Consider the following 17,880-nt stretch of genomic DNA (forward strand, 5'->3'; position numbering starts at 1 on the left):
GAATTTAAATCTGGTGGTTCGTTAATGCTATTGATTCTAAGCAGGGTGTTATTCTTCCCTTTGGTTGTAACTAAAGTTAAGAGAAAATGCCAGCTCACAAAGGAACACACAATTACAAATAATGGCAAAGGAGCCAGCAAGAGAGTGAGGAGGAAACCCGCATGGTCTCTGCACGCGTAAAAAGAAACTGATCTGAATACTCACTCTGGCTTCCGTGGCAATGGCTGATCCTGGGAGTAAATTCATTTTTTTTTTTTCTCCCAGAAAAGGTGAATTGGAAAGGAAAAGTAACTTGAAATGTATTTCAGGGGCGGTAGTGAGAGCAGTGCCAGGCTAGGTGTGTTTTTCAGGTAAGGCGGGGGAGGGGAGGGAAGAGGCTGGCTGGTCTGGGAGTTCCCAGGAGCACCTAAATCAGATGCTCTCAGAGTGTTTCTCCTGCTTGATTATGAATTTATCTCTTCTCTACACTGCTTGCTTCAGGCTCTTCCCACCCCACCAACTCTCCTGCTTTGCCAAAACCTTAGAAACGGAATATTTGCCAAGCCCAGAGAACCGCAGAAACAACGCTGGGTATTGATTAGGACAGCGGTCCAGGAGAGCAAATCTGGAAGCATCTTCTGGGACAGCCGAGCCATGCCCTGCCCTCACAGTGTCCCAGGACATCCATCTTCAGGACACGATTCTGCACCACACTTGCCATCCTATAACTTTGGTCCTGGCTTCCTTCCTGGTTTGGGGGAGGGGATGACCCCTGAACCATCCCAACACAGTACAGTTGATTAGATGGCTCTTCTGTGTTCAAATAAACAAGGCAACAGCAGCAGGATGACAGGTTTAACTGGAGCAGAGCCAGGAGGCCGTAGAGGAATGCTTACTGCAGCGCCAGGTGGGGCTCCGACCCCCCAGATGACGGGGTTGGAGCTTTGGCTTGGCCACTAAACTAAGTAGCTAACCTGGAACAATCCCCTTTGCCTGCCCTGCTGAGCATTTGGAAAAGGTGCCTTTAAAGGCATTGTCAACCTGGGTTTCCACCGCTGCCATCAAGGAAGCCACGTCCCTGGCCTCTCCTTGTCTCCCCTCGCCTCTCCCTGCGTGTCTCTAGGCTGACAGAGGACTACTTTCCTTGAGGGGACGTGCTCACGTTCTGTGCTCAGCCTGCCTCTGGCTCCTGCACTTCTCTCTTAGGCCCACCTGCCCGACATCTCTATCCCCCTGAGGGCCCACCTTGAGTTTTATATCCTTAGCTAAGATTTCTCCTTCGCAAGAAGCCTCCCCAGACCAGCCTGGCCACCTTCAGCATTTACAGGCTGTGCCATCTGGCACTTGGTACCCGCTGTCTGTGTATAGCATGGCGGTAAGTCACATGAGCTTTGGAGCCAGACTCCCTGGGTTCATATCCTGCCTTTACCCCTTAACTAGCTTTTTGTAACCTGGAGCCGGTTACTCTGCTTCTTCTGTGCCTGTTTCCCAAGTAGAACAGGAATACTAGTACCTACTTTCTGGGGTTATAGCGAGGACCCAATGAGATAACTATCCAAGTGTTTAGAACAGTGACTGTGCATAGTAAACACTTAATAAACATCAAGTTCCTTCTTCTGTCTCTCCAACTGTGCTAGAAGTTCTTTCAGGGCTTCCTTCTATACCCCAGGACACGTAACTGTGCCTGGACATAGGAGCTACTCAACAAATGTGAGACTGATCACTTTCATTTAATAGGCTAAAAGCCCACATGATAGTAACATGAGGTTTGGACTGTTTCCAATATCCCTGGGTCTTGGGAAAGGGAAGGGAATTTAGTATTACATCACGAATAGGACAATAGACCCAGACACAGAAAGAACACGACGAGTACACACACACACACACACACACACACACACACACACACACCGCCCACTCACTCCAGGATGCGTCCAAGGTGCCTCCGCATTAGCAGAATTCCCAGCAGAGCACAGGCCTGGAGAGTCTGGCTAGTCCTACGCTCAGCCTCTTAGACCATCCAATCTCCAGTCTTTATTCTGTCAATCATCCGCTTTCTGCATCTGACCCACTGTGGCAACATTCATTCTGGGACATGACTTTCAGCATCCCTCGCCCCCCTGCCTGGCCTGAATCAATGCGTTCCTGCTCTGCAGAGACAGGGTCTCTGGATCCTGAGACCCTTCATCACAGGACCCTGAAAAAACGCTGCACAGGCTGTTATACTGCCAACGCTCTCTATCATCACCTGACAACGAGACACGAATCTCTAAGATGTTCTCCGCTTGCCTGTTGCATAGTAACCACGGGGTGTCGGGGGGAGTTCTGTTTCACGCAGATTACGTGGCCAGGCAAGCGGCACAGCAGTCCTCCTGGGTTATCACTGGCTGCAGGAACGGACATCACCCCACAAGCCTCATCCTCTGATGGGGCAAAATCTTATTCTCATGCTGAGAACTTTCTGGGAGGCACCTCGGCTTGAGTGCCCAGAAGCCATGTGTGTGAGGGACTGATGCCAACAGCCCCTCTTTCCCGAACCAGGGCTGCTGGGGTACAGACAGCACCTAACAGCCACACCTTCTCCTCCACAGGGCCTCATCTTTCCACTGTCTTCCCAGGGCTACCTTCTTGTTCTAAGTCGGCTTTTGGACCTATCGAAAGCGATTTATCCTTGAGCGTTAGGTCTGTTTTTAGGGAATTTTGCTGCCGCTTCTGGGCTGCCTATAACTCTAGGACTAGCAGACAAAGAGAGGAAAAGCCACGGTACATGCTGCCCCGAGAACCTTCCACGCCGGGCTTGCTGCGTTCCAAAATGGGACCCTATTGTTTGGCATTGGACTTGGAGAGCATTGACTTTGACCCGAGTGCCCCCTGGGATACAATGTGAGGTGGAGAGAAAAAGACTTGTATTTCTTTCACATCTACCCACCACGGCAAACACCCTAAAATCACAGCTCACGGAATGAAACAATTTAGCACAACTCTTTCCGCCGTAGGTTCGTTCTGCTGCTGACTCTTCAACCTGACACGTTCTCAGGAGCTCTGACAAGCCATCCTTCAGACTCTCCTCTGGCAGAAACTTCCTAGAAGGACTCAGACCACCGCTCCCTTTAATTTGGTGATTGTTCTGAAGTGCTACAAATCTTTCCTAAAATGCCCCGGCTTGTAAAGACAACTCCACGCGTATGAGCAAGTAATACGTGTAGCCAGATGAGATGACCATGGAACTGCTAATTTCACACACGCACGCGTGCACACACACACACACACACACACGAACCCACTGTATTTCTCAACACATAGAACAAAAACAAAGCTCTGCTGTCTTATTTGAACTCTATTCTCCCGATCAACCATCCTCTTCCCCCCCCAAATTAACATGAACAGTGACAGCACAGAAACAGTAATATAAGTAATATGCCGGCGAGGCCACACGCTCCCAGAAGAAAAGGACTTGTCTAGCTTACCTGCGTGGGTCATGAACTTCCACAGAAAACTTCTTCTCTCTGAAATACAGGTTTTCCAACTGCCTCCATTGGAATATCTGGACAGAAAACAATGCAGTTGAAGTTCAAGAGTGGGCGGTTCACGGCTGTAGTCCTCCCTCTGCGGCTGAACTTACAGCTGGCAGTTTCCTTATCAAAGCTGAAACAGTAGTTGTTTGCACCTCCTGTGCCTCTTGCTTGACACACACACACACGCACACACACGCACGCTGCTCTTCAGTTCAAAACCCCAGCAATGTGGCTGTGGATTTTCCTGAAGGCTTCTCAACGGGAACAAAACAAGTTCTTTTCAAGTGGTTCCCCGGCTCTGCTTGGCCTTTGTTGAATTCTCCAAGACAGTTCCCAGCTCTGCAGACTTTTCCCTCCAAGGAGAGGGGGAGGTGGGGGGAGAGGAGGGCGGGCTGGCGGAGGGAGGGACCAGTAGCCATCTGCCTGCATGCGGAACCAAGCTTCCTCCCTCCAGGGCCGAACTGGGAAGGCGGTCACATTCCCAGCCTCCCCTCGGGACTCTACTTCCTGCCCATGAATGTGTAAGAGCCCAGCTCGCCCTGGTGATCTGGGGCGCCTGGGGAAGCTTCCCCGACAAGGGCGGGGGGCTGCTAGGACTCTATTTGGGGGCAGGCAACTCAAGATAACAATATGAGCCTGTCAAGCCCGGCTTCTTTCTGCAGCACAAAGAATATCAGGAGTCCTGGGGCTGGCAGGACTCTGCAGCCAGGAGCTTGCTGCGCTCAGGGAGGCAGAGAGCGAAATTAAGGCAGTTCTGAACAGTGGGAGCTAAACAGAGTTCCTGGCACTGCCTGATGGGCCCCTCTGGCCCTGGTGGACATTCCTCCTGGGACGAGTACGCCTGTTAACTACGATGTTTGGGAGTAATCAAGGCTGCAGCATTACTCGGGAAGGGGGTTCTTTCATTGGATGAAAAAGAAAGTTACTTAAACTCTCTGAGAAATGTCAAAAGAGGTTCAAGTTATGCCCGTAACGTTCATAGTTATATTTGATGCATACTGTAGCCCCTTGTATAGACTGAGAATCTGAGTTTATTGAGCCCAAAGAAGGGTCAGAGTTTCATCCTGGGAGAGGCTGATTTCTCCCCTGACCCTCCCTTTCTTCACCCACTCAGTTAAGGCAAATGCTTTTTAGGGTCTCATCCTAGACCCAGCATCCTCTCAACGGGGGCCCCTGACCCTCTCTGACCTGCTCACATTTTCTCCTTAAAGATGACAATTTCTGTGTCCCAGCCACCCGGCCCTGATCTACCCAGGACACGGCTCCTCCCGGCTTGGCCAGAGGACTTCGCCCCTTTGTCAAACTGGGCTGGAATAAAAACTGTTTCTAGAATGGCTGCATGCTTCTCACAACCTGCTCTGCAGAATTTTACAATTATTTTGTCTGACTAATAGGGAGGAGGACATGTCTTTTTTCTGATTCCAGAGCTACCTCTTTTGTTCCCAGCTCAGAGTACATTTTGCTCTGAAGTCCAAGGAAAACTGTACTTCTTTTTCTCCTTTCAGGTCAGTTCCAAGGAAAGCAAGTCCTACATGAGCTCAGATAGCCTTGTGTCAGATCACAGGTGAAATGCCACCTGTGTAGTCGATTACTTGAGTCCCAGGTCTGAGTCTTATGCTCTTATCTGATGCTCTGCTAAATCCCTCAGTGAAATGTGGAAATTTCCTCTCTGACCGCCCCCCCCATTGTTAGATATATACAGATGGTCCACCTGAACTTAGCTACAGACACAAAAGCACCGGAACTCACAGCTCCTTAACCTTATAACCTGGAGGTAGTACACAGAACAACGTGGCCAGACACATGCTCTGGACTCCGACTGCATCCGTTTGAAGCCTGACTCCCCTATATCCAAACTGTGTGACCTTAGGCAAGTGACTGCATTTCCTTCAGCCTCAGTTTTCCCGTCTGTAAAATGGCAATAACGCTCCTCTAAGGTAGAGGCAACAGATCCTCGGCACGGTACCGGTACAAAGTAAATGCTCAATGAACTCGGATCTCAGTGCAATTCCTAGTTGTTCTTACTTCTCCCAAATCCTGGCGAATAAAGGAGATTAACTCCAGAACAACCGAAATAATTCTTAAGTTTTTTTTTTTTTTTTTTTTTTAAACTCAAGCCCTGTTGTCAGGGTTTAAGACAATAAAGGTTGATGATCTGCATCCTGGAAATCTTCAAGGAAGTGTACAGATTTAGTGCCCTGCCCGCCCTTTCCTCTGAAGAGAGGGGTGAGTGGTAGATGGCTTGTCCCTGAGGGGGACCCGCAGCCCCTGTGCTGAACCCACCTGCCCAGGACCCGCTTCACAGGTATGTGACCTGAGGGCCCCGTGCTTGGTTTTAACGTTCTGCTGTCTCCATCTTGAAATTCTCAATAAGACTGATCAACGGGCCCTGCATTTTCATTCTGTCCCGGGCCTGCAGATTATGTCACTGGTCCTGACCGGTGCTAATGCCACGGGCGCTGTCCTGGGCTGGGCAGCGCTTGGGGGAAGGTGCATCTGATGGGCACACCTCCACAAGCTTTCTCTTTGTGGGTGTGCTTGCGAGCACCTCTCTTGGGCCTTGGGTCGGAAGCCCCCCCCCCCACCTGGTGAAAAACCCCAAAGCCCAACACTCAGGGAGCGGGGGGTTCCCTGGCAACTCCTCCCTCCCCGACTTTTTGCAAAACAGAATACACGCCGGGCCTTCCCCGGAAGTGCTCCCCCGGTGTGGAGAGTCTCACGTCTGCCAAGGACCGAAACAAAACCATCCGGGCTCTGTTGTGGCCCTCCCACCTGCTGCCCCTGCCCAGATTCCTGCTCTCTCGGCACTGAACCCTGACGGCCTGGCTCCTGGCATCTCCCCAGGAGGATGGATGTACTGTCTCTAGACATTTCCAACAGCGGGTAGAGCAGTGGCTTTGCCTCATGTTTGCTCTAGGCAGGGATTTTTTTTCCAAATGAAATATTGGGAAGGGAGGGAGGGAAGGAGGGCAGTTTTCCAGGACAGGAAGGTCCCAGGAACCCAAGAGGAGGTGCTCACGAGGGAACAATGGCCTTGTCCTTTCCCCCCCACTTCGGGGAGACAGGAGGTGTTGGGGAACAGGGGGATGAAGGCAGCTGGACGCCCCCACGCACCAAGGTGGGCTGATGGTGGGCACAGGGACCCCACCTACCACACCCTCCCCTCTGACGCTGGCAGAGTTGAACAACAAGCAGATAAAGAGCAGACGCTTGACCGGGCCTCCCTTTATGAACAGGGTACACTGGCCTCCGATGTGCTGGTTTGGGGACGGCCCCTGATCGTCTGTGTCAGTTCGGGGGAGCCTCCCGGGCTCAGTGCAGCCATCATAACCCATCATCACCAGCTAAAGACACCCCATAAAGACTCGCCGGACACACAATGATGGTTACAACTGGGCTAGAGCCCTTAGGATTTTGCCTAATTTCTATGGCCAATTCTGTCCAAGGAGGTACCTAAAAGCTCAAACACACAGTCTATCAGTAATCAAAGGGCTTATTAATACCTATGAAAAAGGCCTTTCTAATGCACTTCATCTGGGCATCTTTAAAAAGCAGATGTCTCTTCTTTGATCCTTTAGCATCCCCCCAAGAAGACCAAGTGGGAAATTTTCTTCTTGGGGAAAACAAGGCCCAGAGAAATTAGAGGAAAATGCCTAAGGCCACACAGCAAGTCAGTGAAGGAACCAGAAATAGGAATCAAGGGCACCTGGCCCATTACTCTAACCTCTAACTTGTTCCTTTCCCCATAGGTCCCCCAATTAGTGGGAACAGCTCTTACTCACTAATGGATGGTTAACTTTATGAGTGGAATGATTTTTACAAACAAGCAGCAATGTGACTCTAGGTAGGAAGTAAAAAGCCACATCTTTTCCATCCTACACACTGGATTTTCTTTCCTTTACAGGCTGTAAACGATAATACATATCACTCCTTTCTTGTCTCAGAGACCTGGGTTCTTCTGGTTTTCCATACAGAGATGCCTCAGTATCCGTAGCTTTCCATCAGGGACTAACAAACAACAAGAATCATGATTAAGAACAGCCTTAATAATTTGGCCTTGCCTGGAAAACAAAAACATAGAGAAACCATCCAGAAGCGGTTTCATCGAGAGCGTGCCTGTCGCCATGGCTGGGACCATGGCTGGTCCTGGATGTGGATTCGTGGCTTCTGACCCAGATGTGTGATTCCCAAGTGATCACAGGCCCTCCACTTCCCCTTTCCGGGCCCCAATGTCATAATGTATAAAAGAGGAAATGGGAAACGTTTATCCACGGAAAGCAGACAAGAGTGGCTAATAAATAGAGCCTTTGAGCCCTGAGCACAGCAGGATGCACTAAAAACACTGAACGAGCAGGACCAGGTTACTGGGTCCTAGTAGCTGCTCTGCCAGATTCCCACATCCTGTGTACGCTGAAAGTCAGGGCCAAGGAGGACTCATGTCCTGTTCTTTCTCAGTGGGTGAAGGCACAGCGGGGACAGGCAGAGGGGCCTTGGATCCCTGAGACTTCCTCCACAGCCAGTGTTTACTGGGCGCTAGCACAGCACGTGGGGTGGTGGGTGAGCTCTCGGAACGAGGCGGAAATAAAGGCTTGAGAGGAAGCCCGCTCTAGTGGCTCTGATTCTTGACCAGGACTTGGGGGAGCCTCGTCTTCCTCCTGTCTCTGAGGCTGAGTCACCAAGCCTCTTAATGACCTCTCTCTGACTAACTTCCTGCTGCTTCTAGAGGGACCATTATACTGAATCCCGTCAGCCATCTGGCCAGTCCCCATCTCCCACAGATAGAGCAAGGCCGGGGTGGGGGGCAGAGGTTAAATAAGTAATTGATGCCGGGCCCACTCTTGGGACTTCTGTCCTGGGTTCTTTCTAACGTACCAGGAGGACCGGACGATGAGCAAGAACAGAGTTGTTTCAAGCCGATCTTGAAGTGATCACTTCTCCAAAGGCTCTTGGCTGCCTGCCTTCCAAACACCAGCAAGGAGTTCTCTCGTAAGAAGAATCAGACTCACAACCAGGAATAACCTCCGAACTCAGGATGAAACATACCAACTAAAAAACACCCACTTCCTGATTTCATTTCTGCTCTGTTCACCCTCTAGAAGTAGGGCTGTCACTCACTCATCTCCAGGTGTATTTATGCACTTCGGCAAATAAAAATGAGCTGCCACACATCGTGAGGGATACAGGACAAAAGGAATCACTCAACCCCAACAGGATGGACTTGAATTAAAATGGGAGCACAACACAGAAACCCCAAGCCTGCACGTTCAGAGAATTTTATCAGGTGTCCCCTGATGAGGCTTTACTGTCACGCAAGAACTAATTCTAGGGAACAACAGAAGCAGCGCTGTTTTTAGCGGGTTAACACCATATGTCAGAGGTTTCTATATCGGTTGCATGGGTATTCAAGACATTTTACCTTATGCTCAAAAAAGAGAGAAACAAGGCCCTGGGGGTTTAGGTAACAACCAATCCCCAATCCTCTTCCAAATATTCAAGTTGTGACATCTACTTTGCATGAACCTATGCTAATAGGACAGAGAAAGGACATGACGCCTCACATACGTTTATATGTGTAAGGCGCCTACAACCTAGTTGGGAGCATGCGACATACACAAAGCAGACTGTATCCACGATATAGGAACTAACTTCATGATGGAGTTTAAAACCATCTATAGCTTCAGGCTTTTAAAACTCTAGGGAGGCACCCCACCAGCTTATGAAGATAGGTCTCATGCTTCTGTTTCAGAATCAACATTCGTGACCATCGCTGAGAGTCTCCTGGGTTTCGGTTCAACGTTTTTAGCGATGAGAACTCTGACTTGGAAATCAGGAGGCCTCAGTGATAGTCCTGACTTTGTAAGTCGCTCTTTATCTTGGCTTCCTTTTCCGCATAAGGAGGGGCATGTGTGTGGGCATTCCTGCATCCTAAGCACGGGTTGAAGGTCAGCATTGTAAATCCTTGGAATGCCACCCTGCTACTCTTTATTTTTAAATTCCAAAGTAGCTTGTTTTAAACATTTCCTACTTATGGGAGACAGTACAGAATACCGTTGTCCCTCGGCATCCTCAGGAGCTTGGTTCCAGGACCTTCCTCGAATACTAAAATCTGAGGATACTCAAGTCCCTTATATAAAATGGAGTGCTGTTTGCATATACCCCACACGCAACCTCCCGTACACTTTCAATCATCCCTAGGTTACTTACAATACCGAATACAATGTAAATGCTATGTAAATAGTTGCTGGCACGCAGCAAATTCAAGTTTTGCTTTTTGGAACTTTCTGGAATTTAAAAGTTATTTCTGAATATTTTCGATTTGCAGTTGGTTGAATCCACAGATGTGGAACCCGCAGATAAAGGAGCAGATTGTTCTCCTGATTAAAAGCACGGTTTTCCAAGTCACACTGTCTGCCACTTGCTGGCTGTGTATTCTTGGCAATGAAATTTCTTTGTGTCTTTCTTTTCTCGTCTTTGAAATACAACTCCAAACAACACCGGTTTTACTTTCACAGGGCTGCTGTATTGATGAACTAATACATACGAAGTGCTTCAAGTGGAGCCCGGTATGCAGTTAGCACTCAAATAGCAGCCATCATGCTCTCTTCCTGCCATCGTTCACACGCTACTCTTCACGTAAAAAAAAGTTCTGATTACTTTGAACACGTAGCCCAAAGCACAGGTTTGTGCATTTTTTTTTTTTTTAAAAGATGGCTAATATGGTGCCATGGGCATTTAAAAAAATGTTTTTTGTTCCTTGGATTTTTCACGATGCAAGTGTAAGCCTAACCCAGCTTCTCCTTCATCCACTGGAGTTGGTGTTTGACGTATTCTCTTCGGATTCTTTGCTTCCAATCCTTCTCCAGTCAATTCCTGGGTCCACCACAATTTTGACCAGAGTCAGTTTGGACCACTTTCCTGCTATGACATTTTTTGGCCACTCGCCTTGTGGGAACGTAGTGCCCTGACAAGGGACCAAACCGGTGCCCCCTGCAGTGGAAGCACGGAGTCCTAACCACTGGACCACCAGGGAAGTCGCCCTGCTATGACTTCTCATCTCACAACATTCGCCCAGAGAGGAAAGTACCCTCCTGTGATACAGCTCAGCAGTACCCTGAATGGGCCAGACTGGGATCCAAATCAGAGCCTCCAAGACAGCCAATCTATGTCCAAAGATTATTAGCTCGCAAAGTGAGCCTACCAGTGTCCTCAGGACCTGCGTTGAAGGAGGGCTCCCTGGCTTCCACTTTCTTCCAAGAGGACCACATAACCCAGCAAAGAAAACAACAGCTAATTTTTCTGCACAGCCAGACCTAATGGAATCAAGATGTTCTTCCGGCCGGCTGCCTACTCCTCAGTGTCAGACCACAGGAGCTCTCAATTGATTGGTTAACTCAGTGACAGATGCCCAGAGCGCTGGGCCTTGACCCTTTAATGGATGGCCTCTTTTTAACCCATCAAAAACCTTTTAGCTTCCTTTGGCTTCAGAGTCATTACTAGGGGAAGACAGAGGGAAAGAAGATCCACAGATATTTAACAGGCCTCCGGAGAAAACAGGCCATTTTATTTGTCCCCACTGGACGCAATTTCCTTTTAATTTTCTCCCTAGGGGGGTATCTCTCTGTATCATTTTCTTGTGTGTATTTTGGCTTTTCTTGGGGAAGAACCTGACCATAAAGCTTTGGCAAATGTAAAATCTTTCAAGAGAAGCTGAAAGTGTTTTTCCTTTCTTATCCTTGGCCTCCTGATGGAATTTTCTTCCCTCCTCTGTGTGCCTCTGGGGGATGGATGCGAGTTAGTATCCAAAGGGAGAAAGAAGCTGGCCAGGGATTCACGTTACCTGAGTCCAGCTTTGGTTTTTCTAGCAATGAGCATGGTGGCCCAGTTTGGTGTGGCTTCACTTCTCTGGGCTCCAGCCTTTCCTTTAAAAAAAAAAAAAACTTCAAGGCTAATCACACCCGTGAAGACTTCAGTGAATGGGATGCTTCAAAGAGGGAATTAGTCTGAGAAGTAGTTGGTCCATCTCGGGTGGGGAATTATGATGGACCATTCCACTTGCAATGGCAAAGATCTCTTCCTGGATTGCTGTAAGGGTTTTTGTTTTGACTACTTTGGAGGACAGACTTTGGGGAAACCTGTATTTTTCTATATTTTTCTTGCCGGGGGAGAGGAGTTGGCAGTTATCAGTTGTCTTACACCTGGCGGCCCTGCCCAGAGGTGTGGCATCACAGTGAGACCCTGATGGGGGCTGGCTGAAGCCGTGAGAGATGGGGTAGAATGCAGAAGAATGGACTGGCAACGAGTGCTACATAAATAAAGGTAAACAATCGTAACAAAACCGCTGCTTAATCAAGCTTAAAAAAAAAAACAAAAAGAAATGACAATACTCTGTTACACTGTGTTATCTGGGAAACAAAAGTTAAAAAAAAAAAATTAGTCAACTAGCAAGGGCTCTACGGGGATAATTATTTAAGAGCAGCTTATGTGCACTTTAAACTACCCAGTGCTTCAAGGGTTGGCTCATCCTCTTGGGGAGGGGAAGGCCTTGCAGATCCTGGTTGCTGTGGGTACCAGGAGAGGGGCAGACCACTGCTGCGGAGACGGCAGGTGTGAACCCCAGGCTCTCCTGGTTGGAAAGTGTCTCAGGGGGTGTGGAGGACGGAGAGGCACGGGGCCAGGGCTGGGAGGCTTGCTCGGCGAGTCACACTGCTGCCGAGACCACGTGCGCTCTAGCCGGCTGCTCTGTGATGGTGGCCGCAGCCAGCAGGAGCAGGGAGGCCGGTGTTAAGCCGCCATCTCTGCAGCTGGCACCCTGGTTGACTTTGGTCATCTCTCTTTCTCTCTCGGGTTCCTCTTACTAAGCAGTTCTGTATCTGCTCCACCTTTTAGCCTTCCCAGAAAGAAGAAACATAAGGGGATGTTTTCTTAGAGGTAAGGACAGAAATTCTAGAATTTCTGTCTTCCCAGGAGGACTGCTCCTATTTCAAGCTCTGCCCTTGTTCCATTTTCCTAGAGGAATCCTGAAGTGGGCAGCTCAATGTGGGGAAGTGTGAATTTGGGGGAGAAGGGGTGAGGGCAGAGGAGGAAATGGGTACTTCTCTGCAGCCTGCCCTGAACCACTTTCTTTCCATGACTGCTGTCCCCAACCCCCCCCCTCCGCCCCGACTTAACAGGCCTAACCTGGGCTAGTTCTCCCAGAGATTCATGTACTACCCTCTGCCAAGCAATTCGCATCCTGTGTCACAAGCGTCTTTTTTACTCAGTTATCTTTCCTACCCGACTCTAGGCTTGTTGAGGGTATTTTCCTGGCACCTAGCACAATGCCTGGGGCATATTAGATATTCAGTGATTGTTGAGTGACTAAGTGAATGAATGAAAAGCTCTATGAGGTAGGTATTATGGAAACCAAAGTTCAGAGAGGTTAAGTTACTTTCTCCAAGTCACACAGATGATAAATGGTGGCAGATGGTACTTGAACCCCTCGGTGCTCAAAATTCAGGTAACTTCCGTGCCATGAGGAACCACCAGCCCTTGAACCTGCACCTCTTGTTAATACATTTCTAAGCTGCACAGGATATGGCAACAGGGAAGTGGCAGTGAGGGCCAGCCCGAGAGCTGCAACCCAGGAACCACAGCCCTTCCTTCTTCTGGTAGTTCTGTCTGAATTCAACTCTCCTCCGAAGTGAATGGGGGAAGTTACGGTCTCCAGGAGCTCAAGGGCTCGAGCTGGCATCCTAGTACAGACCTGGAGTGACTCTTCATGCCATTCTGCTTAGAAACTGCCTCGATTGGCTGAGGGCTCTTTGACAGTCATGATCCAGAGCAGGACCCTCCTGGTAAGAGTCCCCCAGCCCTACCTGCAGGCGCTGGGAGGGAGAGCTTGACACCGTTCTGGCTGTGCTAGGGTTTAGTATTGAATAGGTTCACACTTCAGGAAGATCAGTTCAGCCCGGGTTTCCCCTCTGAATCATGCTCATTAAAAAAAAAAAAAAAAAAATCTCACAGAGCTCCCCAAGTATCATATGGCTCAGCAGAAACAAGCTGAGATTCCCTGAGACAAAGCAGAGGTGACTGGATTCAACAAGCAGGGTTTCTCAGCCTAACATTTCCTGCTTCTAAGCAGGAAAAGGCATCCAGATGAACTATAGTAGTTCAGCGGTCTGTGTCCTCCTGCAATTCACTTTCGACATATAGTTCCTAGCAGCAATTTGGGTACTTTCGCCCCAAGAGACAAAAAATAAAATCAAGAGACAGTCTAGATGGACTGGGGGGGAAATTTTCTGCTTTTTTTTCCCCAATCAACAAATCTAAGCTGTAAAAAGCTCTCATGCCTCCCTCCTCCCTCCCTTTCTTTACAGACTCTGGCCTTTCACGTGGAGCTTTCTCCAACCCTTCCTTATAGGAGCTACACTATCCTATCTCTGAGGCCACTACACACATATACATGGAGATGACCTCAAAATTAGTGGTAGCTTCCAACAAGCTAGTAGATATTCTGCTCTGGCTGCTTTTGTTCACTTAACCAGTATTTATTATCTACCATGGGTCAGGCACTGCGCTACCAGCAGGCATGCAATAGAGAAAAAACAGACAAAAGTCTCTGCACATTTTTGTGAGGGGCCAGGTAGGCAAATAAGAGAACTATACAGTGAGGAAGTTAGAGGGTAGCAGGTTCTGAGGAGGCTAGGACAGGGGTTGTCACAGTTTATAAAGCGGTCGGGGAAGCCTTCACCGAAGTGACAGCTGAGTGGATACCAGAAGGAAACTGGGGCAAAGCCGTACACCCATGTGAGGGAACACAGGAAGTGCAAAAACCCAAGGCACCATGTGTGTGTGTGTGTGTGTGTGTGTGTGTGTGTGTGTGTGTGTGTGTGTGTTTGCTATGTTAGCGCAGAAAATGCTGAAGTTAACAGGGAATGATGGAATCTTATTTAGCCATAAAGAGGAATGAAGTTCCGATTCATGCTACAACATGGATGAACCTTGAATACATTATTCTACATCAAAGAAGCCAAGCAGAAAAGGCCACAAATTCTATGATTCCATTTATACTAAATGTCTGGAATAGGCAAGACCAGAGAGAAAAGTAGGTTCGTGGGGCTTGGGGAGAAATGGGGAGTAGTCAAGAGCTCCCTTGAGGCCTTTCCACTGTTTTGACTGGTAAATCCTACTCTGCATTAACCATAAATCAGAAGATGCTCTTTGGTTAAAACTCAGTAAAACTAATTACTTAAAAGGAGCCAGCAGTCCAGGCTAAAGCCCCCTCATCCCAGGGCTGCCCCTTCTCCATAAGCAGCCCCCCACTCCCCCTGGTCGGATGGTCCTCCTATAGAGCTCTCCTCTCGGGTCCCCTGGGGTGGGCTCTGCAGGTGCCAACTGACCTCCAGCCTGACCGCTGTGGGCTGTCATGGCCGAGGCACCTCTGGGGGGGTGTTCTCCACCACCGCCATGTGAGCAATCTGGCCAGGGACCGGGTTTCAGATGGTTTTTCAACCCTCACAGCTCCAAGCATCAGCTCAATATGTATCAGTAAAGATATATACGTGTGCACGCCCATGCACAGGCCATTCGCTCAGCTGTGCCTCCTGAGCCTTGTTACAGGCAGGGCTGGGGGCTGGTTTACGGTCCGGGAGGCCTGGAGAGACGGGCATCTGGAGCTCCCCTGGCTCTTTGACCTCCTAATAAAAGGCCAGAACAGGGGCACCCACCACAGGGAGGCTGGGTCTGCCCTGGGTCTGCCCACGGACCACACTCAATGCCCGTGTACGCTTTCCAGAAAGATTCTCAGGATTGACGAGGAATCTTTCAAATCCCCATGAAGCATCAGAAACACCTGTTGCGAATGCCAGAAAGACCTGGGTGCCGGGATGGTCTACAGGTTCACTGGCCGGGGCTCTCTGGGGTTGCCCCAGTTCTTAACTCAGCACAGTTGGTCAGGAGTTATGCCATCGGTGGGTGATGCCACCACGGCACAGCCAGAGCCATAGGATATGACAGTGATGTACTGGCCGAGACTTTACGATGATCGATCTCATTAAAGTGAGTAGTGAGCAGACCACCCAGTAAGACAGGCAAAACCCAAACAAACAAAAGGGCCAAGAGCCCGTTTCACGGGTCACCACCCTGGTTCGAGAGGCCACCATGTGCCCTGGTTTGCTTGGGGCAGCCCGGGTTTGCCTGATGCTGGGGTGTCATCATTAACCAGTGCCCTCTTCCATTCTCAAAAGTGTCCTGGTTTGGATATTAAAACCCTATGGTCACAAAAATAAATATACTCTATGATTCCAGTTATATGAGATCTCTAGAGGAATCAAATCCATAGAGAGGGAAGTAGAATGCTGGTTGCCGGGCGCTAGGGCTGGGGAATCATTGTTTCACGGAGACAGCTTCAGTTTTGCACAAAGAAAACGTTCTGGAGACGGGTTGCACAACAGTGGGAATATACCTAATACTGAACCACTAACCAGTGGTTCCAATGGTAAATTTTATGTTATGCATACTTTATCACAATTTTTTTTTTTTTTTTTTTACATTTAAAAAAACATTACTGTTTACGTGACTCTGAAAGCTCTCACCCTCCATTGGGGTATGAAGTGTTTAGGAAGGTGGAAACTGAGGGAGGATTTGAGAGGGAGAGAGGTGTGCTGTCAGCTTCCCTGACCCAGAGGGGGGCACGTGGAGGATACCTTCTGCAAACCTAGTGAGAAAAGGTTCGCTAGGGTGGCCTGGAGAGCTTGACAGGTGTCTCCTGAAGTTAAGGGCCACCTAAGACTGTCCCTGGCTCCTGCTGACATCTAAGTCACGAGAAGTGGGCTGCTAGCTGCCCTCAGAGGAGCTGACGGGGAGATTGAGGCAGTCCAGCTGGGAAAGGGGGCAGGATTTAACTTTAGACCAAGTTTGGAACTTTGGTTGTTATCAAGGACCGGACGCTCATTTCTTAATAAAATTAACTTTGCTGCTTAAAGCGACTGCATGACTCTGTATTACCTGGGAGTGATCAGAGAAATCACGGGCTGCCTGCGTTTCCCTCTAGGGAAGAACGCTTTTAAAAGAACGGTGGGAGATAGAAGAAATGTGCCTTTTTGAGTCCCAGGTGGTCGATGTTCTTGTTAACCTGGCCAAGTCTTTGGTTTTTAAGCCAGAGAAAACCCATCAGCTCTTAAGCTACGACTGGCTCAGGGCTCACTGGAGTGGGCGGGGATTCTGGAGGCGCCTCTACTCAGGACGGAGATCCAGCAACAGCACTGGGTTTTGATTTGCATCTGCAGATTGCACCCAAGGTCAATGGGGCGCCCCGAGTAGCGGGAGTCTGTTTCTGTGAGTTATTTAGAAGCTCGTCAGTCTCAAGGGGGCCGCTGGCCTGGCTGCGCGGGTGTTTATTCGCATGTGATAAATACAGACTGCTGAGTCTGACCCCTACTCTCCGTCCCAATCCACGTGGTTGTTTATGGCCATCCTAGTGCTGTCACACGAGGACGAGCCCCGGGAGACCTCACACCCCACACAAGGGACAGAGGCCCCAGCTGGTGGGGGGTGGGGGGGGGCTGGGAGACTATTTTTGGTTGTCTGCTCAGATCTAGCTGGCACTTCGGCTAACGCGAACAACAGTCAAAGACAGACAGGGATTTACCCACTTAGAAACTGGCATTTTCTCCCTCTACCATTTTCTTCCGGGAAAATGTTGCTTTTCTCTCTTTCTTTTATGAAGGACTCCCTTCTGGCTTTACAATGAGCTTGCCCCTTGCTTCATTCCTCTCCCCTGTTTCTCCTTTCCTGCTTCTCTCAACCTCAAGATTCCCCATCACCTGTATCATTGCCTTGTTGATGAGGAAACAGGCCCACGGACGCGACTCAGCTTGCAGACCCGGAGCTAAAACTGAGGGGGCTTGACCACCAGGCCAGATATCTTCCCACCAGACATAACAGTAGGAGGTGGGCGCAGGAACAGAGCACCCAGAGGGTGATGCCAGGTCTGGAGATTAACCCTTGCAACCAGAGAACATTTGGGTGAGTTCTTCAGAGTAGAGTGTACCCCCTCTAAGAGCTACCTCCAAGCATGTCAGCCCAGGAGAGAGCTGGGCCTGCCTCTCTTAAAGGGAGAGGTGCATTTCTCTCCTCCGGTACCTCCACGGAGAAATGACGCTCACGTTATAGCTTCTAAGGATTATCCACCTGGATGGAGGCATGCTTTTATTTTCTGCTCACGGGCATCGTTTTCAAAAGGGACAGTCTGATACCAGCACGAGTATTATGGAGACAGTTTCAACAAGGATACAAGTAGGTGTCCTTGGAGGGGTGGCTTACTCAGGACCAGGCTTGGAAACGGCCTCCAGAAGAACCTGTGGGAACCAAGGGACCCTGGGTTCCCAGATCCAATGACCAAGGGAAA

The 17,880-nt window shown here is 49.4% G+C and overlaps 1 protein-coding gene across 14 annotated transcripts in view; it reads right to left on the bottom strand.

Moving 5' to 3' along the window:
• The window catches only part of FRMD4A (FERM domain containing 4A), a 466,908-nt gene that overhangs the window by 59,024 nt on the left and 390,004 nt on the right, over positions 1-17,880 (bottom strand). For 11 of the 14 annotated variants that reach the window (XR_014261317.1, XR_014261318.1, XM_082452755.1 and 8 more), the window contains one exon: positions 3,447-3,523. The exons of 1 other annotated variant lie outside the window; for it this stretch is intronic. Coding sequence is in view for 8 of the 13 variants with exons in the window: in XM_082452755.1 (XP_082308881.1) it covers positions 3,447-3,523 (77 nt within the window). In the remaining 5 variants the exon portion in view is untranslated. Of the gene's footprint in view, positions 1-3,446; positions 3,524-3,601; positions 3,665-3,693; positions 4,235-17,880 lie in introns of those variants that run through there. 2 more of the 14 variants (XM_082452751.1, XM_082452752.1) reach the window with 2 other exon arrangements.

This window comes from Balaenoptera physalus, assembly GCF_965194825.1.
Source record: "Balaenoptera physalus genome assembly, chromosome: 2".
In the NCBI taxonomy this organism is placed as follows: Eukaryota; Metazoa; Chordata; class Mammalia; order Artiodactyla; family Balaenopteridae; genus Balaenoptera; species Balaenoptera physalus.